Source organism: Natator depressus, chromosome 4 (assembly GCF_965152275.1).
Source record: "Natator depressus isolate rNatDep1 chromosome 4, rNatDep2.hap1, whole genome shotgun sequence".
Taxonomy (NCBI): domain Eukaryota; kingdom Metazoa; phylum Chordata; order Testudines; family Cheloniidae; genus Natator; species Natator depressus.
Genome location: NC_134237.1, coordinates 120,491,906 through 120,518,689, shown reverse-complemented (window position 1 = coordinate 120,518,689; position 26,784 = coordinate 120,491,906). Strand labels below are relative to the sequence as shown.

The window sequence follows — 26,784 nt, the reverse complement described above, 5'->3', positions numbered from 1 at the left end:
CAATTATATAACAGTGGTAGCAACAATGATCTACCTGGCCATGTTTTAATCATATAACGTCACACTGTTAAACCTCTCTGCCAGTGCACGTAGCAAGAGCTTCTCTGCAGGAAACAGAAGCAGTCCTACAAGGAGCAGAGAGGTCTACTTAAGTTGCTAAAAAAAATAAAATAAAAAAAGCTATATTTCTCTTATTCCTTTGTACATAGAAGTGATAACATCAATAGTTCTTTGCACATATGAACAAAATATGCTATAATTCAACCAAAGATTTACATTTCCTTTTTCTGAAATATACCTCTGGAAGATACTTAAAGTCCTTGAAAGTGCTATATCTGGACATGCAAGTAATTTCTTAGGTGATACTACATTCCTGACACATGGGGAACATAATCTGCTCTACTGTTTTACTTCTCATCCTCAGGATTAAAACTCATTAATGACTGCAGCAGTTTGAGTACCATTTTCTCTAGGCAATGTACAACAGAGACTCTGAATTCTTGTATTGATGGGGTTAATAATGAGAATTCACTTTGCTCCAGTATCTGATTAGGCTTTCTGGAGGAACAGCTTCTAAAGCATACTGTTGGGTATAATGAGAGTAATGTTAAATTCAGGCAAGCTGGGGATGGAGCATATGTTAGGGAAATAATAATACAGGGCAAATGGTAATCAACTGATGATAAAGTAAGTTAAACTTAAAGCACTGCATTAAGACTACAATGACTGTGCATAAAGTGAAGGGGTTGGCATGTTTTGCGCGCGCGCTCTCTCTATGTTATTACTGTGACAAGGCTGCTTGTATGCCTGCTTGGAGATTAAAGGAAAGTTGTTACAGAATATAATGCAGGATTTAGAAGGGCATGGATAGCAATTTCCCCTTCTTCTTCAAGTGGTGGTTCATGTCAATTCCAATCAGAGGGGGGGGTGTGTGTGTGTGTGTGTGTGTGTGTGTGTGTGTGTGTGTGTGTGTGTGTGTGTGTGTGTGTGTGTGTGTGTGTGTGTGTGTGTGTGTGTGTGTGTGTGTGTGTGTGTGTGTGTGTACGTACAGCAGCCAGAAAACTTTTCCCTTAGCAGCATCTGTTGGGTCGGCCTGGGCTCCCTCTGGAGTCGCACCTTCATGGCATTCAATATAGAGCCCTGCCGACCGGCCACCCCCTCAGTTCCTTCTTACCGCCGGTGATGGCTAGCTGGAACAAATGCTTTGCAAATGCATTTGGGCAGTGTGCGCTCTTAGTGTTAATAGTTAGTTCTCAGTAGTTTACTAGTGTTAATTTAGTATTAGTAGTTAGGACATAAATTTCCTTTTGGGGGTCTAGCGCCCCCCTCCCCCCCCACGCACACACACCAATGCTCCCCCAGCACCGGGGTATGCCTCGGTCCCCAGGGTTCAAACTTTGCGAGGACTGTGGAAAATTTATGCTTAAGTGCAACCCACACTCTTCCTGTCTGCGGTGTCTCAGGGAGAGCCACCAGAAGGAGAGGTGCAGAATTTGCAAAGGATTTTGCCCTAGGACCTTAAAAGACCGGGAGCAAAGGCTCAAGATCCTTCTCATGGAGGCTGCACTCTGGACACAATCTGACCCGGGGTCAGCAGAACCCACACCCAGCACTGACGATGCGTAAGCCTTTGCCGTGAAAGGGCCACGAGGAGTCGCAGCACCGCCACGGCTCTGCCCATAGACAAACTTCTGTGAGGCACCGGTCTCAGTCCCTGGTGCCCCAGAAAAAGAAAAAGCCAGAGAGGGGTTGCTCTCCCCTTCCAAACCCAAGGAGCCTGTGGCAGGAAGACTCAAACCGGGCCACATCACCTCTGCCCCTCTGCCTCCCAGGGGTCCAGTTGAGTCTGAACCCTCGCTGCTCTCTGAACTGACATGGTGGAGAGCTCCAGCTCCCCTCTATGTCAGAGGCATTCAAGGCAACTCAGGACCTTATGCGCCTCACGGCGCCGTCCTCCCAACAGAGGAGGGACAAGTCGCCGGTGACCGCCCGATCCCATCAAGGAGTAAGCCGGCAATGATGGCACACCAATCTCCATCTCCAGTGCACCTTTCCCAGGCATGGTCCACCCACGTGGGGGAGCCACATAGGTCCCCCCCCCCCCGTTCCCGGCACCACTCACCGGCACCGTGGAGGATTGCTCCTCTGTGGTCCTCCTTCTCGGAGACCTCGGAGTCGGAGGCAGAATCCTACCGCTCCGATAGGACCAGGATCAGAAGGTCCCAGCGTGACCTCCAGCCCTATCCGGCACTGTGGCCACCTCAGTGGCAACCCCCACCTCGGTGGCCCCTCTGGATGTCCTGGGCATATCATCAAGGCCAAGGACAGAACCAGGGGTCGAGGTCCAGATCCGCATCAGTAATGTTGGCTTCCTTCGTCCCACCGCAGGCATGGGCAGCACCGACGCCCCTCCCTTTGCCTGCGGTGCCGACACCGCTAGCATCAGTGACCTCGGCACCGACTACATTGGCACCGATGATCTCAGCGACCCCGGCACCGCATGCTGCTGACATGGCATTGCAGCAATACTGGGTGCCACGTGACCCCCTGGGCACTGAGGGGAGTGAGCAGGGCCCGTTGCCAGTGCTTTCCTCCTCATCCTCCCCAGATGAGACTGTGGCAGGGACATTGACGGCTCCAGCCTTGGAAGACAACAGGGTCCTACAGCAGCTGCTGTGACAGGAGGCCCAGAACCTGGGGATCCAGGCAGAGGAGGAGAGGATGCTGACCCCATGGTAGATATCCTCGCCCTCTTCAGCCCCGCTCATATTGCCTTGCCGTTAATTAAGACCACCACTGAGACCACAAAGACCTTGTGGCAGACCCTAGCCTCTTTTTCCCCAAGAGAAATGAAAGGCAGTACTTTGTTTCCTCAAGAGGATATGAACACTTACATACCCACCCCCCGATTCCCTGGTGGTTGATGCAGCTAATCAGCATGAGCACCAGGACTACCAGGGGCCCTCCCTTAAAAACAGGGCTGCTAAAAAAACTAGATCTGTTTGGGAGGAAAGTCTACTTCACCGGGGGGGTTGCAGCTTTTCGTATCGAACCAGCAGGCCATCGTGAGCAGATACTTGTATAACACCTGCGGCATGATGGCCAAATTTGCAGAGCTGCTGCTGCACAACTCCAGTGTGGAATTCTCTGCTCTGGTGGAAGAAGGGAAACTAATTGCACGAGCTTCCCTGCAGGCAGTGTTGGATGGGGCAGATGCTGCCTCCTGCGCAATGGCCACAGGGGTGGCAATGAGGAGGAGTTCCTGGTTGCAGGTCTCGGGTCTTCCCTACGAGGTCCAACAGACCATTGAGGACCTCCCCTTTTGAGGGTTCGGCCCTCTTTTCCGAGAAAACAGATAAGACTCCACAGTTTAAAGGACTCCAGGGCCACCCTCAAGTCCTTGGGCCTCCATACTCCCGCAACTCAGCGCAGGCACTTCCGGCCGCAGCCTCCCTCGCAGTTCTACCAACTGCAGAACCGGCTGGACGCTCCTCAGAGGAGGCATAGGAGCGGCAAAAAAGGCTGCACTTGTCCTCGGGGCAGAGCTCTGGCCAGCCCAAACCACCTTCCAGCTCCAGAACGGCCATTTGAGGGTGCGGTCGAGGACAGCGCCCCAGGACAAAAACTGGATCTACCCCGCCTTACCTTTTTGTCCCGACTATCCCCTTTCTACCGTGCATGGCCCTGTATCAGTTCAGACTGCTGGGTACTCCGCACGGTAGAGAGCAGATATTCCATCCAATTCTGTGCCCTCCCACCCTTGCACCACCCTTCCCCATCCTTCTTCAGGGACCCCTCTCATGAGGAACTCCTTATACAGGAGGTGCACTCACTCCTTTCGTTAGGGGCAATGGAAGAGGTTCCTCAGGAGCAGAAGGGCAAGGGTTTCTATTCCCGACACTTCCTACTACCGAATGCCAAGGGTGGGCTCAGGCCCATCCTAGATCTCTGAGAACTCAACAAGTTCATGAAGATGCTCAAGTTCTGCATGGTTTCTTTGGCCTCCATCATCCCTTCATTGGATCCAGGAGATTGGTATGCCGCCCTCGACTTGAAGATGTGTACTTTCACATAGCAATAATTCTGTCCCTTAGGTTTGTGGTGAACACCACCCACTACCAGTTCATAGTCCTCCTATTCGGCCTATCAGCAGCACCTCAAGTGTTCACTAAGTACATGGTAGTCGTGGCTGCGTTCCTGCACCTCGACGACTGGCTCATCAAGGGCTGCTCCAGGTCTCAAGTGGAGGCACAAGTCAACTTCATAAGAATGATGTTCGATGAACTGGGCCTCCTTCTGAATGAAGGGAAATCAACGCTGTCCCCGGTTCAGAGGATAGAATTTATAGGGGCAGTACTGGATTCGACACAGGCCAGGGCATACCTCCCAGAAGCAAGGTTTCGGTCCCTCGGCAAGGTCTCAGGCAATTCCCCACCACCACAGCAAGGAATTGCCTGAAACACCAGGGACACATGGTGACTTGTACCTAAATAGTACAGCATGCCAGACTCAGACTTTGACCTTCTCAGTCGTGGCTAGTGTTAGTGTGTTGGCCAGTCTGGGACAGCTTGGACAAGATCGTAACCCTGCCTCGCCCAGTACTCAGCTTCCTCCTGTGGTGGCTTGACCCACAGGTAGTATGTGCAGTGGTCCCCTTCAACAGCCCTCAGCCGTCTCTCTCGCTAGTGATGGATGTGTCAGCCTTGGGCTGAGGAGCACATTTGGGAGAACTCAGGACAGAAGGCCTGTGATCTCAGGCAGAACTCGCTCTCCATATCTATGTCAGAATGCTGAGAGCCGTGCACCTGGCATGCCAGACTTTCTGAGCCCACTTGACAGGGAGATGTGTATAAGTTATGACAGACAACACCACGGCAATGTTTTATATCAACAAACGGGGATGCATGTTCCTCTCCCCTCATGCTGTGGGACTTCTGTGTAGAGCATTCAATACATCTGCAAGCATCGTACCTCCCTGGAGTACAGAATGAGTTGGTGGACTATCTCAGCAGATCATTCCACAGCCAAGAGTGGTCCCTTCGCCTGGATGTTGTGAACTCAATCTTCCATCAGGATGGTTTTCCCCAGATAGACCTGGTCGCCACGCGACGCAACAGGAAGTGCCAGCAGTTTTGCTCCTTCCTGAGTCACATCCTGGGCTCCATCGCACATGTGTTCCTCCCTCCTCCCATGGGGAAGCCATCTCCTATATGCATTTCCACCTATCCCTCTCATCCACAAGGTGCTCCTCAAGGTACGGAGGGAGCAAGCCTCGGTCATATTGATAGCTCCAGCCTGGCCCTGTCAGCACTTGTACACATTACTCCTGGAAATGTCCATGGAAGCCCCAGTCACCTTGCTGTTCTTCCTGGACTTACTAATGCAGGATCACGGCCGTCTCCAACACCCGAACCTCAAGTCGCTACACCTCATGGTGTGGAAGCTCCATGGCTGAACCCAATGGAGCTCTCCTGCTCGGACCCGGTTAGACAAGTCCTCCTTGGCAGTAGGAAACCTTCCACGAGGGTCACATACCTTGCCAAGTGGAAGAGATTTTCAATCTGGTCGATGCAGCACCGTTGGTCCCCAATGCTCGCCTCTGTACCAGTTACACTGGACTGTCCTCTCCATCTCAAGAAGCAGGGGCTGTCCATGTCGTCAATAAGGGTTCACTTGGCCACCATCTCTGCCTTCCACCCAGGCGCAGAGGTCCGCTTGGGCTTTGCTAATCCTATGGTCAGCTGTTTCCTTAAAGGTCTCGACAGGCTATACCCGCATGTCCGACGGCCTGTACCGGTTTGGGACTTCAATCTAGTCCTTTCCAGACTCATGGGTCTGCCCTTTGAACTTTTGGCAACATGCTCCCTACTCTAACTCTCATACAAGGTGGTGTTTCTCGTAGTGATAACCTCAGCCAGGAGGGTGTCTGAACTCAAGGCCCTAACATCAGAACCTCCTTACACTGTGTTCTATAAGGACCAGGATCAGCTCAGGCCTCGCCCGGCTTTTCTCCCAAAGGTTGCCTCCCAGTTTCACATTAGCCAGGACATCTTCCTCCCAGTGTTCTATCCTATGCCACACTCAAGTGTCAGGGAGCAGAGGCTTCGCTCATTGGATGTCCACAGAGCACTAGCCTTCTACATTGAGAGAATGAAGCCATTCCAAAAGTCCATCCAGTTATTTGTGGTAGTGGCAGACAGAATGAAAGGTCTTCCTGACTCTTCTCAATGGATTTTGTCATGGATCACATCTTGCATCCGTGAGTGCTACAACCTGGCAGGTGTGCCTGCTCCCCTGATCACTGCGCACTCCACCAGGACTCAGGCCTCTTTAACGGTGTTCCTGGCACAGGTTCCCACCCAGGAAATCTGCAGAGCAGCGGTGTGGTTCTCCATACACACTTTCACCACGCACTACGCAATCACCCAGCAGGCCAGAGACGATGTTGCCTTTGGAAGAGTGGTGCTCCTGTCAATGGATGACTCCGACTCCCTCTCCTGAGCTTGGGCTTGTGAGTCATCTGATTGGAATTGACATGAACAACCACTCGAAGAAGAAAAAACGGTTATTCTCCTTCTCATAACTGTTCTTAGAGATGCGTTCTTCATGTCCATTCCAATACCCACTCTCCTGTCCCTCTGTCGGAGTAGCCCGCAAGAAGGAACTGAGGGGGTGGTGAGTCGGCAGAGCTCTATATTGAGCGCCATGAAGGCGCAACTCCAGGAGGCACCCAGGCTGACCTGATGGATGCTGGTAGGGTAAAAGTTTTCCAGCTGCCGTGCATCAATTCAAGTGGTTCAACTTTCTTTAGAACTTTGGCAGTAAATATATGCTGCTTAATTTTTCTAAAATGATGTAAATGATTTTAATATATTAGAGTAAGTTTAGGCTTTATAGGTTCTCATAATTTCAAATTTAATTTTAAAATAGAATTTTAAAAAGAAACATGTTTTTAATTTACTTAAAAAATCTGATTTAATTAAATTGTATATGTTAAAAAACATTGATTCTTCTTTGAGTGCTTGCTCATGTTGATTCCATTCTAAGTGTGCACACACCCACATGTGCGGTCATCGGAGATTTTTCCCCAGTGGTATCTCTAGGGTCAGCTATAGCACCCTCTTGAGTGCCGCGCTCAGGCATCAGTATATTAGGTGATGTCAGCCCTATGCCCTCTCAGTTCTTTCTTGCTGCCTGTGGTGGTTAGTCAGAGCGCCTTTTCCTTGCCTAGCAAGGGCTAGCATTTTTTGTCTCGTCTGACTGTGAGCCTTAGGGCCTTGTAAATAGTTTGTTCATAATAGTTAGTGTAATGTAGTTGTTAAGTGTAGTTAAAAGTTAGAGTCCCAATGGGGACTTTGCCCCAGGCGGGGCATGCCCCGGTCTCTGGGGTTTAAGCCCTGCGTGGACTGCAACAGGCCTTTGCCTGTTAGTGACCCCACAGCAGCTGCCTGAAGTACCTGGGGGAGTCACATGTAAAGGACGAGTGTTGCATTTGCAAAAACTTTTGACCCAGGACCCAGAAAAAGTGCGACATCCATCTGAGGACCCTCCTCATGGAGGCTGCTTGCCACCCAGCTTCCGAACCTTCCTGGCCGGACTCTACCCCTAGTACCTCGGCCTGGGTGCGTAGCACACCCCCGACACTGAGCTCCACCCGGCACCACTCTCTGTCACCGGTGCCCAAAAAGAAGGCCAAGAAGCAGGGCTCCCTGGCACCCGGCAAGAAAGGCCATTGGGTATAGGGCAAAGGGCCCAGTTCAGGCTGCCCACCCACGCCAAAGCCACATGGACGTGTCTCCCCAATCGGGGCCCCTGCCGCCACAAGGGATCCACCACTGACTCCTGGGAGCAGTAGGAGACCCAGACTTGTGGCGGGACTGACGCCTTCCCAGGCTTTCCCTGTGCCTAGAGAGCAGAGGCCTCTACCAGCTCTGCGGCACCTCATGTGCCACAGGAAGTGGCAAAGGCTCCCTATGAGAGCAAGCTAGTCATCAGGACCACCCAGAGGGCAGTTGAGTGCCACCGATCCTCAGAGCCAAGGCAGTACTCTCCAACTCTCTCCAACACGGATCTCTGGCTTCGCAGCCCAGGTCCTCTGCGGCTCACCCCAAATCACCAGCACCGCAATCACGGTCTCCACCCTCTCAATGTGGGTCGCCTAGGGGGAGGTGCTGGTTACCATATTGCTGGCACTGTTCATCTTCCTGCCGGTAGTCTTCTCGGTGCAGAACCCCATCCCCCACACTGTGGGAACGATCTCCATTGCGGTACTGGTCCCCCTGGTCCTCCTATTTGAAGTACCGGTCTCCAGTGGCGATGGTTAGCCGACAGAATCAGGCACCGCCTTGTCCAGGGATGAGGATGACTGTACCGCCGGCATCATCCCCCATGAAGGAAGGGGGTTTCGTGATGGGCACTCACTGCTCTTCCCCTCGCTGAGGCATCACCAGTGCAATTGAGCATCTGAGGGTTTGTCAACCTCTGCAATGCTGCCTTGGCAACAAGACCAGTGGCCAACGCAGTGGCCCTACTGGAGTGCGTGGAGCATGCCTGTGATGCTGATGCCCTCTTTGTACCATTCATCAGCCACCGCCTCGGAGCAACAGTTGACAGCACTCATAGGTCATGGTAGAGGAGCGAGTGTCCGCCCCAAAACCCCCTTCCTCCACATGTGATGATGCCCTGGGGCCTCTCCCGGGCAGTACAGTCTTCCTCATCCCTGGATGAGGCGGTGCTGGGCGCGCCGGATGATTTTAAAGAGTACCTGGCTCTGCTTTGATGGGTGGCCGAGAACTTGGGCCTAGAGGTAGGGGAAATGGCTGAGCATGCAGACACCCTATTCAATGTTCTGTTGGTGTCTACCCCTGCTCGTGTTGCACTACCAGTGCATGAGGGGGTCTTGAAAATTGCCATGGCCTTCCGACAAATCCCATTGTCCATCCCTCCCACCTCCAAGAGGGCTGAGAAAAAGTACTTCATCCCAGCCAAGGGGTTCGAGTACATAGCTCGAGGCTAGCTGGTCGTCTCCGTGGCCAACGAAAAGGACAAGCAGAGACACAGCAGTTCAACCCCCAAAAATAAAGAGGCCAAGAGGCTGGACCATTTTGGGAGGAAAATTTATACAATAGCCAGCCTCCAGTTCTGGATGGTGAACCACCGGGTTTTTTGGGCAGATACGATTTTAACTTATGGGACTCCCTCCGTAAGTTCAAGGAGTCCCTGCCCCAGGACTTGGGCCAGGAGTTTGGCACCATGGTGGAGGAGGGTACTGCAGTAGTACTTCCTTCAAATGGTGTGGGACACAGCTGGCTCGGAGCTGGGGTGGTCATGAGGCGCGGTTCCTGGCTTCAGACCACTGGCCTGTCCCAAGAAATGCAGGCCTCAGTTCAAGATTTCCCATTTGATGGGAATGGTCTCTTCGCAGAGCAGACAGATGCACAGCTGCATGGCCTAAAGTACACTCGGGCCACCCTTCGTTCCCTGGGTCTGCATATACCACAATCAGCGAGGAAGAAATTCCGGTTGCCACCACCAAGGCCTTGGCAGCCTCGACAGAAGTCTGTGAGGAGAAGGGATAGAGACACGAGCTTTAGTCACTGCCCTTCCTCCTCCTGCTCATCCCCGCAGCCCGGCCTGGCAAAGTATCCCAGGGACCAGAAGCACTCATTTTGAAGGTGCGCTCGAGAGTGACACCCCAGTCAGCTCCCCGGATCCACGTTGTTCTTTCCTCGACCATCTTCATCCCTACCATTCGGCCTGGTCTCAGGTCACCTCGGACCACTGGATGCTGTTGATAGTATCTCGGGGCTAACCTCCTGCACTTGGGGGCAGTAGAGGAGGTCCCTCGGGACATGAAAGGAAAAGGATTCTACTCCCTCTACTTCCTAATCCTGAAAGCAAAAGGGGGCCTCAGACTCATTCTGGACCTGCAATGCCTCAAGAAGTAGAAGTTTCACATGGTCTCCCTGGCCTCCATCATCCCCTCCCTGGATCCAGGAGACTGGTACGCCACCCTTGACTTGAAGGACACTTATTTCCATATTCCAAGATCACAGACGTTTCCTCCGTTTCATAGTGGGTGGACGCCATTTCCAATTCACGGCGCTGCCCTTTGGCCTCTCATCGGCGCCAAGGGTGTTCACAAAATGTATGGCGCCAGTGGCCACTTACCTGAGGCATCGAGGGGTCCAGGACTTTCCATATCTTGATGATTGGCTCATCAAGAGCTGGTCTCAGGAACAAGTGCAGAGGAGCATCAGTCTGGTGTGTTCCACCTGTCACAACCTGGGCCTGTTGACAAACAAGAAAAAATCCACATTAAGGCTGGTCCAATGAATAGAGTTCATTGGGGGGGTTCTCCACATGAGCCAGAGCCTTCCTTCCGGAGGCGTGTTTTCAGGCCGTGTTGGACCTGATCTCCCATGTGAAGAACCACCCACTCACCACTACTCACACCTGCCTTTGGTTGTTGGGCCACATGGCCACATGTACATACATGGTCTGTCATGCCTGGCTCCATCTCCGCCTCTGCAAGTGTGGTTGGCGTTGATCTATATACCCAACAGACATGACCTAGACTGGGTAGTCAGGGCGCTGGATCATATCTGGTTGTGCCTGGATTGGTGGTTGGACTCCGGGTCGGTGTTGGAGGGAGTTCCCTTCACGGCCCCATCGTTGTCGCTGACCCTGGCCTCTGATGCTTTGGACCTGGGGTGGAGAGCCCACCTGGGCGATCTCAGCACGCAAGGCTGCTGGCTATGGACCGATCTGGCCCTCCATATCAACGTCAGAGAGCTCAAAGCGGTTTGCCTGGCCTGCCAGGCTTTCTTGTCTCACTTGGGGAACAAGGTAGTGCAGGTCCTGACGGACAATACCGCTGCGATGTATTACATCAACAGGCAGGGCGGAGCCAGATGGTCAGCCCTTTGCCAAGAAGCTCTCCACTTTTGGGACTTCTGTGTGCAGCATGCTATTCATCTGGTAGCCGTGCATCTGCCCGGGACCAGGAACATGTTAGCAGATCACCTCAGTAGGACCTTCTTGTTTCACCATGAGTGGTTGTTCCATTCGGAGGCAGTCAGTATGATCTTCTGGAGGTAGGGGACTCCCCAGGTGGACTTATTTGCATCCCATCAGATCAGGAAATGTCACGTGTTCTGTTTGATCCGGGGGATGGACATGGGCTACTTGTCAGACGCTTTTCTGCTCCCGTGGTTGGGGGCCCTGATGTATGTCTTCCAGCCAGTGCTGTTGACCCAGAGAATCCTTGTGAAGATCAAAGAGGATAGGGTGAAGGTTATTGTGATAGCCCCCGCGTGGCCTTGACAACACTGGTCCGGCATGCTGCTGGATCTTTCAGTAGCCACCCTGCTGCAGCTACTCCTCTGGCCGGACCTGCTGTCCCAGACCCACAGCAGTCTTCTACACCCAAATCTGGCGGCGTTGCACTTGACAGCATGGCTACGGCATGGCTGAATGAGGAGGAATGCTCAGCCCATGTCCAACAGATCTTGTTGGGTAGCAGAAAGCCCTTGACCAGAGTGACTTACCTGGCCAAGTGGAAGAGGTTTATGTGCTGGACCTCAGACCGTAGTATCCGGGCTGAGCAGGCTTCTCTGCAGGCGATCCTGAACTATCTTCTGCATCTCAAGCTCCAACGGTTGTCCTTGTCCACTTGGCCTCTATTTCGGCCTTCCATCCTCTGCTCCAGGGCAGGTTGGTCTTCGCTCATGACATGACAAACTGGGTTTTGAAAGGTCTGGCGCGTCACTACCTGCACATCGGGGATCCCATCCCACCCTGGGACCTGAACCTCATGCTGTCACGGCTCATGGGTCCTCCCTTTGAGCCTCTAGCTTCCTGCTCCCTCCTCCTCCTCCTCCTCCTCCTGGAAAGTTTCTTTCCTGGTCACAATAACGTCTGCCCATAGGGTCTCTGAGATCAGAGCGCTTACTTCATTGACAGGACTAAGCCATTTCGCAAGTCAACACAGTTGTTCGTTGCAGTGGTGGACAGGATGAAAGGTTGCGCAGCCTCTGCTCACAGGATTTTATCCTGAATCACGGCCTGCATCTGTTACTGCTATGATCTGGTGAAGGTGCCTCTCCCGGCAACTGTGATTGGCCACTTGACTAGGGCGCAGGCTTCATCAGCAGCCTTCCTGGCCCAGGTGTCAATTCAGGATATCTGCTGGGCCACTACCTGGTCATCTGTCCACATGTTTGCGTCTCATTATGCGCTTACCCAGCAAGCCTGAGACAATGTTAGCTTTGGTAGAGCAGTGTTGCAAGCCGCACAGCCATGAACTCTGAGCCCACCTCCAGGGATACGGCTTGTGACTCACCTAGAATGTAATCGACATGAGCAAGCACTCGAAGAAGAAAAAACAGTTACCTACCTTTCATAACTGTTGTTCTTCAAGATGTGTTGCTCATGTCCATTTCATTACCCGCCCTCCTGCCCCTGTGTCGGAGTTTCCGGCAAGAAGGAACTGAAAGGGCTCAAGGCCGGCAGTGCCTAATATACTGACACATGAGCGCAGCACTTTAGAGGGCGCCACAGCTGACCCTACGGATACCGCTAAGGCAAAAATCTTCAACAGCCGCACATGTAGAATGGAATGCATGCACACCTAGAATGGAATGGACATGAGCAACACATCTTGAAGAACAATTACGAAAGGTAAGTAACCTTTTTTTCAATCTACATTGGTTTTCATTTTAACCATTCTTGGACCTTATGTAAAAATAAAGCCTTATGCTAAGAGACTAGGACTCGGTTCTATTTCATTTGAAATTGGTGCACAACTCCCACTGACTTCAACAAAAGTAAGTCTGATATCTGTCTTCACATTAATGCTCTGAGTTTTAAGAACATAATTCTTGAAAAATAGGCCTGCATTTTTCATATGAGATTTAATCTTGTATAACCATTATCCCACTGCACTTAACATTTCAGATTTTTAATCTGATGAAGTTTGATAGCTATACTCGCTTTCTGAAATCCCCGCTTTACCAAGAATGCATTCTGGCTGAAGTAGAAGGTCGCCCTATTCCTGATCCACAGCGTGTTCCCAGCAGCCCTACATCTAAACACAGTATCAGCTCAGAGCGGTCCCATACCTCAACACCAAAAAAGGTGACTTTTGATTAAATTGTTACTTTTCTGAAAACTAAGTTCTTATCTATAGCTGAACTTCTCCTCCCACTCCCCAAATTTGTTAGAAGATCAACAAGAATGTATAGAAGCTAATGAGTTTTCATATTTACTAATGCTGACAAAGTATCTAGTTGCCAAGTCTTAATGTACAAATTGTTTTATTTGTGGATAGGTTTTTATCCGTTATAACAGAAGTTACTAACTCCCTTATGTATTGCCTAAATAAACACATTTTGTTCTACAGCTAATGAAATGAGGTAATTATACTTCATGCGCTAATTCAGAAGTTGATTTTGATTGAAGTCCACAATTGTTAGGAAACTAAGTTCTGGTATTTTCAACCGCAGGTAGCCAGTTACAATTCAGCCAGGGTTAGTAGTGAATACTAGTACAATTGAGGGGTGCTTTCAATGACCTAGGTGGAGTGAGTTGGTAATTTCAGTCAAGTTCCCAGTGGACAATTGCCTACGTCACAACACCCATCACTGCTACTGTCTCTAAATATCATCCTTGCTGTCCATCCAGCGGAGAGGTCAAGGGTTAAATAATGAAGGAAAATGAACTTCCCTTTCATCCTTAGAATTTATCCCTTTACTAGAGTAGTATCCAGCTTCTGATCCTTAAGGATGACTGTGTTAAGAAAGCTTGTATCTGATGATATATATGAATTGAAAACTACCTATGAGCCATGTTCTGAGATTTTTAAACTGAAATGATTGAATCGGCCCTGTTGCTACAGGAAGGAAGTAGGGGACACTGAGCAGCAGTTCTCTACAGTTGATAATCACAACGTCACGGGTTGGCCACCTGGTACATTGAAGGGGAGAGAGGAGGGAGCTTTGGCTGCTCCATTATCTGTTCCCCTGACAGGTTGTGGGAGCCCTAAGGAATGCATGATAAAAGCACTTGATTGTCTCTACCTGAGCATCAGAGAGCAGGTAGCAAAAGACATCCTCCTCCACCACACAATCCTAGAGAGGTGAAGGGGAGGAGAAGGTGAAAACCAAAATCCAATTACAGCTTCCTGATTCTCTGCTCCAACACAGGTTGGAGAATATTCTAGAGTTGCTCTAACTTGCATCAACTGACAATGGTCTCCTAAGGTAGCATGCTAGCGGGATAGCCAGCATGCTCCACCCACTTCTCCCTATGCCTGTCACATCCTTCTGCACCAGGAGTTGTGGGATGATACATATAAGAGTTGACTACACCAGGTCTCTTGCCTGTTTGGGATTCCCTTATACCTGTGGAATCCCCAGCTGGAGACTTGTAGGTGGTTTCTGCTTTCTTTGTGCTACCTTTGAGCAGAGAAGCAGAGAATTTGTCCCAAATCTTGACTGTTGCCCTTTGATTTTTGAAATAATATATTTAACCTTCAAAGTGAAAAGGTTATTGCTGTAGAATATGATTTATGCATGTTGGTTAGGGCAATGTGGGAAGTTTGCTTTTCTGATGCAACTATTCCATGGAAAAAGAGGACTTGAATTAATCTGGTAACTTTCAGAAGAAATAATTCACACCTTCATCCCACATGATATAATAATTAATTAATTAATAATAAAAAGTCCTATCTGGAAAGCCAGAATTCCTGGCAGTGACTGGATGTCTGTGCTGGTAACTGATGAGTTTACTCTTTGAATTTCCTGGCCTGTTTTCAGCCAAATTCTTCATGTTGTTTAAACATTTTTTTATTATAAAATTTGTCTAGGTAAATAAAAATTAAAAAAACTCCAAAAGATTTGGAAGCTTTAAAATTTTTTAATACTTTCATAGGAATCAGAACTTTGCTCATTCTTATTTCCCCAGTCATTGATCACCATTTTAAAATGTGAGAGTTTTACCTTTGCAACTAGATAATGTTACCACAGTATTCATTATTTAGCTGTAAAGGTAATTTTTAACTCTTTATTTTTTTTATGTCAGCCACTGTATTTTTGGGACATCTGCTATTTTATGGGTAGAGGTTGTTTTTTCTTTAATTCAGCATTTAAAGAATATTTTAATGTGAAAAAGATAAATGCTCATTAAAAGAAAATGTAGGCATAACATTATTAAAAATATATCTGCATTAATACTTTTCATCATTGACTATTATTTGTTATATGTAAGTAAATGCTAGTTAAGGAAGACATTATCAGATACCTGTATTTAATTTTAATTTATATTTCAAGCCTAGGTAGATTGCTACACAGTATATGAAATTCTATATATTTTTTTTAAAACCAAGTAAATGGAAATCGAATAACCCTGCTAAACCATTAGTTCTCTAGCTGTAGTCCATAGACTGCCAGTAATCTGTGGAGAGCTGATTAGTCACATTATGCTGGTATTTCTTTTTGTTTCCAGCTGTGTCACTTTTTCGCAATATTACTTTTCCATATGAGCAGTTTTTGTTGTTGTGCTGGCATGTTCTTTGATTACCAGTCTCAGGGGAACTGGCGTACATAATAATGAGAAGGCAAAAAGACAATCAACCAGACTCTCTCTCTTCAGATATAGTCCACTTTGGGAGAGTTTGAGAATCCATGCTTTAGACAATGTATTTGCAAGAGTGCTCCAGCTAATGTTTTATCTGTGTTTTGATGGTAGTTAATTGGAAAATCAAAGTCAGGAAGGTCCTTAAATGAAGAATCTGGAGAGGAAGATGCTGAGAAGAAAAAAAAAGGGACATTTTTCTCCTGGTCAAGAAGTAAGAGTGTGGGGAGATCGCAGAAAAAAAGGGAAAATGATGACTACCAAAATGGTGAGTTTACAAGTCCTGCTTTGTTGCAAGATTGCTTCAGCAACAGACAGAATTGCTCCCACTGTTAACACTCAGCAAGGAATCTACACCTCATTACTACACATGACCTGGAGCAGATTTTTAATGATCTGCTGAGCTGTGACAGAGGGAAATGGTGATGTCCTGCACCACAATAGCCAGGAACAGTCCTGGAGGTCTGTAGACAAAAGGCTGGGGAATGAGAAATTGATAATATTATTTTGATGTTCTGGACCAATGGGATTTCCCTCAGCTGTTTAAATGTGCTTTCACCAATTTCCAAGAGGTTTTTTTCTGTCCACCCAGTTGCACTCTCACTGTAAGTTGACTCTCACCCTCTCTTACATTCATATCCTACCTTGACTCCTCCATGAAGGCCAAACAGCTAGATATGGAAATAAAGCCATAGGTGTGGCTATGCCCAAGTTCCTTCAGCTGAAGTTCATGGTGCTGCAATTGTGGTGCTCCTTTTGCTTCCCTTCACGACCAACTACTGTAGATCCAGAGTTACAGAGTCTGTCTCCCATCTCAGGGCAGACAGATTGGCTCCTTACAAGCAGGTCTGTGGCAGACTAGGAGACTTTAGCTCCACTTTACCTTGGGGTTAGATTGGTGAGTCCACCCACTTCAACCAGGCTGGTAACATTAGGAACTGAAACTGTTGCCTCCCATTCACAGCAGGTGACGTCACATGCAATCTCTGAGCCAGTTTCTGGCAGCCCCTTTCTCTCCAGCACTTCTCTGTCTGGGGTGAGTAGTTCTTCAAAGGAGCCTCCCTACTGCAGTCCTACAGCATGGTTGTACAGGTTCAAGCTGTTCATCTTGCAGGGACAAAGTAACTTTTAGAAGATAAAACAAAGCAGAGACATGGAGTAAAAAAAACCAAAATATTCCAGTTCCCTTTCCCCCAAGTCAGGATAGTTCATCAGAAAGTTAGTGCATTGTGTTTTGTAGGCACCATGGTCACAGTGCGCAAGTTCCCACATCCTCTCACAAATGATTGGGATGTTCCTCTCAGACCCTTATTTTAAAATATGGGCTTTCAGTTTCCATAGGAAGAAATGTTTTCTGGAAGGGATTTACTCTATAGGTCTGTTACCTGAGTTTTATTGTAAGTGTGTTAAAAAGCTAAGGAGCAATCCAGCTGAAGAAATCACAGAAACCAGCCTCTACTAGGAGTGTAGCTGAGAAAAGAAAATTTTGCAAGCTGTTGATTTTTCACTCTGTCTAGTAAGTTGGAACTGCAGAAGGAAACCGTCACTGAATCAAAGTGGTGAGTGCTTTGTTGTAGAAACCTAGTTTACAGATAGGGAAATTACTTCTCCCTATAAAAAAACAAAACAAAATCCCTGAAGGAGGCATAGAGGAAAAATTTAAGGAGGGAGAATGAATTCCACAGGCACAGAATGTTACTAAAACACAATCTAATTGGCAGAGACTGGGTTGTGTAGCCTGTTCATTCAACTGCTAGTCAGTCAGTAGCTTTTGTTGAGAAAATTGCAGCTCTTGTATGAGGGCAACACTAAACTATTTTTAGATAAATGAGGTCTGGGCTAATTGCACTGTGTTTGAAGTAATTTCTATTAGTGAAAGTATTTGCATCTCTGTAGTTCATTGCAATGAAAGAGCACCACATTTTGGCAACTGCAGAGGCTTGCACAAAACAATTAACAGGCAAACAGTTTTAAAAAAAATTGCAAAAACAAAACTACAAATTCTGAAATCCACTGCAGCAGTCAGCTACTCTAAGGCATTGTATATACTGCTGTTTCTTCTTCCCCACCATCTGCCTACCATGGTTCTTGAAAAAGCCTTGTGAGCTGTCCCGTTGATGTCAGGGGGGCCATGTACATGAATGAGGGCTGTAGAATCAGATACTAAGGTTATAGATCTAAACTTTAATAAGTGACAAGGGATTCAGTTCTCAATTTTTGGGTGTCCAACTTGAGACACCTTAAAAGAGCCTGATTTTCAGGGATCTGGTATGCACCTTGAAGGTATTGTAAATTGGTAGTCACTTTTTAAAATATAGGCAATCACCTCCAAGAACAGGGACCTTGTCTTTTCAAAAAGCCATGAACACCTGTAGTGTTATATAAGCAATAAATAATTACATTTAAAAGATGTTTAAATATTCAGCATGTGAAGATAGTACAAGGATTTGGAATTTTTCTTTCCCAGATCAGAAAATGAATATTTTAGCCAGATGACTTGAGGTTTTGTAGCACCTTTAATGAATAGTAAAAGCAAGCATTTCTACTTATCACTCTGCTTTTCCCACTCTCAGATTCTATGCATACCAACGGATTATTTTGCAGACGTGAATCACAAGGCTCTATGTCGTCAGCTGCAAGTCTTGAACTGGTAAGGGCCAGCTCCTTAGAATCAAATAGTATGAGAGGAATGAAAAAAAATGGGAGTGATTGTTACCTAGGAAATCAATAATAGCCCCATTTTTCTGCAATAGTATAAATAAACAAAATGTATATATGTATTTGAATGTAAATTTCATAATAATTTTTAGACTGAACTTTAAATTTTTTTTTATAGCTATACTCATTTTGTGAAATAAGAAGGGTCTGGTTGTTTAAACAGGTTGTCAGATGAATAGTTAAATATTTTTAAAGAACACTTATAGTGCTACTTGTGATCCTAAACTATCTTGCTTATAATCGAAGGATAAATATCTTTTTTATGCATTTCATATACCTGCTTTTTAAAATTGTCCTGCCATCTACAAGCTATCCTGTCTCCTAGCTACCCCAACTCTCCTGTTCCTTTGGACATTATAATAAAGGTTTTATAGGGTCTTTCAATCCAAGGACACTAAAGCTCTTTACAAACTGACCCACCTTGCCTCCCAGCTACTGCAGCTCTTAACTCTGCCATGAACAATTGCCTGTTGAATTGCTTTTTGGGTCCTCTTCCTCTTGACTATATATGAGTTTGAGCTCATTTCCTTGATGCCCCAGCTTTCTCCAGCCCCAAAGCTGAGTGTCCCTCCTCCTGATCACTATAGCTTGACTCTGTTCCCAGTGTTTGAGGGATAAAAGAGTGAAGCATTCCCCAGCAGCATTTGCAACTAAAACACTACAGCACATGCTCATATGTGGAGAAACAAGAAGTGAAGACACAGTAGTTATAAACAATGTAGTTCCACCTTCACAGTCGAAGCTGAATGAAATGCACAAAGTAAACAATATAAATAATGAAAAGTAAACTTAAAATTTAATATAACCCTAGATTTAAAGTGAATTTTAACAAAGCGTATAAAAGAATATAATTTTAAAATATCCTTTTTTATCCTGACAGTACCCCTTTGACTTACAAATTTGATTCTAAGAATCATATGGATTCTTGTTGATATATGTGATGCTAGTGGGTAAACAGAGAAATAAACAGTGAAGAGCCATATTGGTAGCATCTATTTAAACTGAGCGTTTATTAAATACTTCAAAATATTACCTTGTAAAAACAATGCTTTGTGTGTACTAAGATGACTTTTCGTGGCTATAATTAGGGCCTTACCAAATTCACAGCCGTGAAAAACGTATCACGAACTGTGAAATCTGGTTTTCCTCGTGAAATCTGGGTACTGAAGGAGGGTCACGGTATTGACACCCTTACTTCTGTGCTGTGTTCAGAGCTGGGTGTCTGGAGAGCTGTGGATTCTGGCCAGGCACCCAGCTCTGAAGGCAGCGCCGCCAGCAGCAGTGCAGAAGTGAGAGTCGCATGGTATGGGAGAGGGTCATCACTTTTCGGGGGAGCAGGGCTGGCCTTATAGGTGGGCGACTGCCCGTGGCTCCATGGTTGGGGAAGCAGTGGGCCCGGGAACGGTCTGGGCTGGGGGCTCCTACCGTGCGATGAGCTCGAGCTGCTGGGCTAGGGAGGGACAGGACTTTCTCTTCCCTTGCACAGGCCACTCCCAGGGCCAGATCAGACCCACCTCTGGGAACTTCCCCGGCTGCAGGAAGCTCCATGGCTGCTGGCTGGGAGCCAGCTCTGAAGGCAGCCCTGCTGCCAGTAGCAGTGCAGAAGTAAAGATGAGAATATCGTGACCCCCTACAATAGCCTTGTGACTGCCCACACAACCTCTGTTTGGGTCAGGACCCCCACAGTTACAACACCTTGAAATTTCAGATTTAAATATCTAAAGCCGTGAATTGTAAGATTTTTAAAATCCTATGACCGTGCAATTTGTCAAATTGAACTGTGAATTTGGTAGGGCAGTTCCCAGCGGTTATTCCCCCAGGGGCCACAGGGTCGTGCTGGCTGCTTCCGGGAGCGGCGCAGAGCCAGGGCAGGTAGGGAGCCTGCCTTAGCCCCACGGCACCTCCGGAGGGGGAGGAGTTGATCAGCGGGGCCCACAGAACCCTGGGAATACACTTGGGGACCCCCAGCTGTACGTGGACTCCAGTTTGAGAAACGCTGCATGGAAACTTCAGGGAAGGCAGTGTGGTACTGCCTCCTGCTTTCCCCCTGGGCTGACTTCTCCCTTCCTGGGGTGGCTGCACTTGAAGTGCAGTTTGGCATAATTTGGAGCCTGTTGCCACCTGTGTGGGTGCATCTGGGCCATAGACTACCAGCTTCCATTTCTCTGTGATGCATTTCTACTTGTAGGACGTTGGTTGATGTATATAACGTGGCAGAAAATTTTTGAGAAAATTGATTTTTCTAGGCATCAGTCATCTTACACATAGAATCTTCGTATATCTGTAGTGCTGTCATAGGAAAACAGTGGTACATTACATATGCAGATAATTAGTTAATGTAGACAGTTACTTATTTGTAACTTAAGCAACTTTATAATTATTTATGCTTTATATATTTTCACAAGAAGTTACTCTACTCTACAGGGTGGGCTCTCTTTCACACCCCCCCCCCAAGATATTGAAGTTCTTTGATTTACACATTTTTTCTGAAAGCAAAACGCCATCCAAAAATTCAACTATTTTTAAAGTATGTTTAGATTTGTGAAGTTTGGTCTGTGGTAGCGTCTTTGTCTTAAGTGGAAATAATTCTAAAACAATTACCTGGTAATCGAAATATTCTGAAGGAAGGGTAAACCCCAAACATGGTTAAAAATGTGTTCCCTTGCTTAATTTGATTTGTTGGACTGTAATATTGTGTGTTTGTTCTTAACTTTCATTTTTGTTTCTGACAAGTCTGATGCCTCTCGGGTATCTGCATCTTTACCTGATAAAGAGAAATCCTCAAAATACTGCTGTATAAACCTTCCGGATGGCTCGTCCTGTAAAATGGTTGTTAAATCAGGATTCTCAGTCAAAGAGATGTTATCTGGGCTCTGTGAGAAACATGGCATTAACATAGCTGCAGTAGACCTATTTTTAGTTGGAGGAGACAAGGTACTGTATGTTCCTATGCTTTTTTTCAAAAACTCAGACTTCCTAGTCAGTTTACCTATATGGGATTATTGATTATTTAGGGGAATACTCTACCGCTTTATATTCAGACTTCACATTGACAATAATGGGATTTATGTGTGTTGCTCAATGGAAGAATATTAGTGAGATCATTACTGGAATATTGTGTCCATTTCTGATACAACATTTTTAAAAGGATATTGAAAAAATGGAAAGGGTTCAGGAGACAGCTACAAGATTTGAGGTCTGGAAAACATGCCTTAGAGGGAGGAGATTAAGAACTTCAGTCTGTTAAGTTTGTCTGAGAGAAGTTTAAGCAGTGACTTCATAACAGCCTACAGTATCTACATGGAGAAGAAGTTTTTGATAGACAGCTCTTTAATCTGACAGAAAAAGACATAACTAGATCCAGTGATTGAAAGCTGAGGCTAGACAAATTCAGATCAGAAATAAGGTGTATTTTTTTTAACAGTGAGGATATTTAACCATTGGAACAATGTATGAAGTGAGGTGATGGATTCTCCATCATTTGAAGTCTTTAAATCAGAATTGGATATCTTTGTACAAGAGATGCTATGGTTCAAAAAAGTTATGGGCTTGATGAAGATTTTGTCTAGTGTTATGCAAGAGATAAGACTAATGATCCCTTCTAGATTTAAAAACTGTGACTATCATCCTAATTTACTTGTCTTCCTTGTAAAATAATCTGTTCTTTTAAATCTTTCTGCCAACATTATTTTGTCGTATTTTCTGATGTATCATTCTGTTTGTTCAGCCCCTTATGTTTAAGTGCCCAGGCCTTGTGATGAGATGCTGAGAGCTCTCAATATCCATTGACTTTAACGGAAGTAGGAAATTGCTAAGCACCTCACAGAATTGGCCCCTACGTCTTTTGGAACTAGCCAGAGAAAAAAAGAAACTAATCATGTTGCTTGCTGTAAATTAATACAATAATAGCCATACGCACAAAGCTTAATAATAGTTCTGTCTCTCTTCCTGGGCTAATTTTAAAATGGCTTCTTTTGTTCTGCACAGCTGTTACATATTGTTAAATGATATATAACAAGTGACATGTTCCCAATTTAACATATTTTCTCTTCTTTTGTTCCAACCATGTGCTCTATAGCCACTTGTATTGCATCAAGACAGTAGCATCTTGGATTCTCGGGATCTACGTTTAGAAAAGCGTACTTTATTTCGGTAAGAGAAAAAATATTATCTTTTTGTGACATTTTCCACTCCAGCTAATGTAAATGCTCCAGAATGCATTCTGAGTTATATCTGTTCAATAAAATAAAGGTGAGTGTAACATAGAATAACATTCGGTAAGCTTGTGGCACCTTAGAGACGAACAAATTTATTTGAGCATAAGCTTTCGTGAGCTACAGCTCACTTCATCGGATGCATTCAGTGGAAAATACAGTGGGGAGATTTATATACACAGAGAACATGAAACAATGGGTGTTACCATACACACTGCAACGCGAGTGATCAGGTAAGGTGAGCTATTACCAGCAGGAAACCGGGGGGGGAACACCTGTATTTCCCATGTATTTTTTAAAAATGATTTTAGAACATATTAATCTGTTTTTTTAGATTTATCTCAAAATGAAATAATACTTCATGCAAGCTATATATAAAAATGTTGAGCTAATAGATAGTTTTAAACTATCTGAAACTACTTAAGAACGGTCATACAGGGTCAGACCAAAGGTCCATCTAGCCCAGTATCCTGTCTTCTGACAGTGGCCAATGCCAGGTGCCCTAGAGCAAATGAACAGAACAGGTAATCCTTCAGTGGTCCATTCCCTGTCGCTCATTCCCAGCTTCTGGCAAACCGAAGCTAGGATCACCGTCCCTGCCCATCCTGGCTAATAGCCCTTGATGGACCTATCCTCCATGAACTTATCTAGTTCTTTTTTGAACCCTGTTATAGTCTTGGCCTTCACAACATCCTCTAGCAAGGAGTTCCATAGGTTGACTGTGCGTTATGTGAAAAAATATTTCCTTTTGTTTGTTTTAAACCTGCTGCCTATTAATTTCATTTGATGACCCCTAGTTCTTGTGTTTATGAGAAGGAGTAAATATCACTTCCTTATTTACTTTCTCCACACCAGTCATGATTTTATAGACCTCTGTCATATCCCCCCCCTTAGTCATCTCTTTCCCAAGCTCAAAAATTCCCAGTCTTATTAATCACTCTTCATATGGAAGCCCTTCCATACCCCTAATCATTTTTGTTGCCCTTTTCTGAATCTTTTCTAATTCCAATATATCTTTTTTAATATGGGGTGACCACATCTGCATGCAGTGTTCAAGATGTGAGCGTACCATGGATTTATATAGAGGCAATATAATATTTTCTGTCTTATTATCTATCTCTTCCTTAATGATTCCCAACGTTCTGTTTGCTTTTTTGACTGCCGCTGCACATTGAGTGGTTGTTTTCAGAGAACTATCCACAGTGACTCCAAGATCTCTTTCTTGAGTGGTAATAGCTAATTTAGACCCCATCATTTTTACCTGTCTCCATTCTGAAAACTAACCATTTATTCCTACCCTTTGTTTCCTATCTTTTAACCAGTTACTGATCCATAAGAGGACCTTCCCTCTTATCCAGTGGTGGGGAAACTACAGCCCGGGGGCCGCATCCAGCCCTCCAGACGTTTTAATCCAGCCCTTGACCTCCAGCAGGGGAGCAGGTTCTGGGGCTTGCCCTGCTCTGGTGCTCCAGCTGGGGAGCAGGTTCAGGGACTTGCCCCGCTCTACACGGCTCCCAGAAGCAGTGGCATGTCCCCACTCCGGCTTCTGTGTGTCGGGGCAGCCAAGGGGTGCCGCACCCTGCCCCCACCCCAAGTGCCGCCCCCTCAGCTCCTATTGTTTGGGAACCACAGCCAATGGGAACTGCAGGGACAGCGCCTGCAGATGGGGCAGTGCGCAGAGCTGCCTGGCTGCGCCTCTGCATAGGCAATGGAGAGGTGACATGCCGCTGCTTCTGGGAGCTGCTTGAGGTAAGCACTGCCCGGAGCCTGCACCCCTGACCCCCTCTTTCCCCCCAGCCCTGATCCCCCTCCTGCCCTCCAAACTCCTCGGTCCCAGCCCGGAGCACCCTCCTGCACCCCCACCCCTTCATCCCCAGAGCCTGCAACCCCCAGCCGGAGCCATCACACTCCCCCCCCCCCCCCCAAAACCCAACCCCCAGTTTCGTGAGCATTCATGGCCCGCAATACAATTTCCAAACCCAGAGGTGGCTCTCAGGCCAAAAGGTTTGCCCACCCCTGCTCTAACCCCATGACCATGTACTTTGCTCAAGAGCCTTTGGTGAGGGACCTTGTCAAAGGCTTTCTGAAAGTCTTAGCACATTAACTCCACTGGATAACGGTTGTCAAATAATTCTAATAGATTGGTGAGGGATGATTTTCTTTTATAAAAGCCATTTTGACTCTTCCCCAACAAATTGTGTTAATCTGTGTGTCTCATCATACTGTTCTTTACTATAGTTTCAAGCAATTTTCCTGGTTCTGAAGTTAGGCTTACCGGCCTGTAATTGCCAGGATCGCATCTGGAGCCTTTTTTAAAAACTGGTGTCACATTAGCTGTCCTCCAGTCATCTGGATTAGACACTGATTTTAATGATGTGTTACATACCATACTTAGTAGTTCTGCAGTTTTGTATCTGAATTCCTCTTGAGTGAATACCATCCAGTCTGGTGACATATTACTGTTTAATGTATCAGTTTGTTCCAAAACCTCCACTATTGACACCTCAGTCTGGTACAGTTCCTCAGATTTGTCACCAAAAAAGAGTGTCTCAGATGTGGGAATCTCACTCAAATCCTCTGCAGTGACAACTGATGCAAAGAATTAATTTAGCTTCTCTGCAATGGAGTACTTAAAACATACTTCCTCCAAAGATAAATATCCTCTGTTCATCGCTATCGTTGTTTCTGTTTCTCTCTTACATGTGAAACTGGAGCGCTGCCTAGCAATCTTAAATATTAAGTTTAGAATTAATCTTTATAGGAATCTATAACAAATCACAGTCTCCAATAGTCAATTAATTTTTTTCTCAGATGTACAGGGGAAATGCTGATGTTACAATAAAGCATAATAAGAAAATTGTTCCCCTTCAACCTGTCTGTCTATAACAGTTTTATATCTCTTTGATTGTAGTTCCATTTTTATATACCATCCAGCTGAACACATGGTACCATGAGGAAGTACATATGTGGCTACAGTGGCCACTGTTTTCTAAGAATTCCGGCTTGATGGTGTGGTGCACATACAATGATTAACGTGGAGAAACTATATTGAAAATAAAGGAGAAGATTAATGGAATTAGAAATGGAAGAGGCATAATTTATATTCCTTGGAACACACTAACTTAATAGTCTCCCCATCAGTGTTTACATTCTTATAAACAGTCAACCTGTTATAAGTTACAGGGAGGGATAGCTCAGTGGTTTGAGCATTGGCCTGCTAAACTCAGGGTTTGAGTTCAATCCTTGAAGGGGCCATTTAGGGATGTAGGGCAAAAAAATTGGGGATGGGTCTTGCTTTGAGCAGGGGGTTGGACTAGATGACCTCCTGAGGTCCCTTCCAACCCTGGTATTTGATTCTATGAACCTATTTGTCCCATTCAGCATTGCTTGACCAAGTTATTTATTTAGCTTTATTGTACTCTTTAACCACATTTTTAAAGCTAGAAATACTTTAATTTCCTAGCAGTCCTTCGGTATTTTAATTAATATTTTCTTTATTTTATCTATAAGTTACTTGTCTACTTTTGTAGGATTGATTTCTATAGAAGGATACGTCTTCATTAATTTACTGATTCTCGCTAAGACTCTGAGCAATCTTATTATTTGTGGCTTTGTTCAGTTTTCAAATTATTTTAGCTCTAAAATGGTTATACCATATGTTGCTACTCTTTCTCTAAAACAATTATTAGGTCTGGAGAGATTGCATAATTTCAACTGACGAAGTGGGTATTCACCCACGAAAGCTTACGCTCCAATACGTCTGTTAGTCTATAAGGTGCCACAGGACTCTTTGCCGCTTTTACAGATCCAGACTAACATGGCTACCCCTCTGATACTTAAAACTAAACTGAGACTTTATTCCAAATGTGGTTTTACTAAAGCATTATAAAATGATATAATTGATTCTGAACAGGAGTGTATTAATATTTAATACAGGTTAACATTCTATCGGCTGTTCTTACTGCTTTTTCATACCAATCCTCTTATAGCAAAGTCATTATTCTCACAAAACAGTATCATCCTGAGTATAAATTTACTTTATCTGAAATAGTAATTTATACTTCAGTTTGATAAATTGGGACGTTCATTAGACTTTGCTGTGGTTCAAATCCTTTCCCCATTGCCCAGCCTGACTAGCTGGGCTGGATGCCATGGACCTCCTTAGGAGAGGTGGGAAAACTATTTTTCTCCGTGTCACAGGGCAGCACAAGTTTCCTTC

General features: G+C 46.0%; 1 protein-coding gene across 4 annotated transcripts in view; it reads left to right on the top strand.

The window, feature by feature from the left end:
* The window catches only part of RGS12 (regulator of G protein signaling 12), a 191,392-nt gene that overhangs the window by 139,558 nt on the left and 25,050 nt on the right, over positions 1–26,784 (top strand). For all 4 annotated transcript variants that reach the window (XM_074951772.1, XM_074951773.1, XM_074951774.1 and 1 more), the window contains 5 exons: positions 12,958–13,137; positions 15,748–15,901; positions 18,207–18,283; positions 21,085–21,285; positions 22,430–22,503. In XM_074951772.1, coding sequence (XP_074807873.1) covers positions 12,958–13,137; positions 15,748–15,901; positions 18,207–18,283; positions 21,085–21,285; positions 22,430–22,503 — 686 coding nt within the window. The remainder of the gene's footprint in view (positions 1–12,957; positions 13,138–15,747; positions 15,902–18,206; positions 18,284–21,084; positions 21,286–22,429; positions 22,504–26,784) is intronic.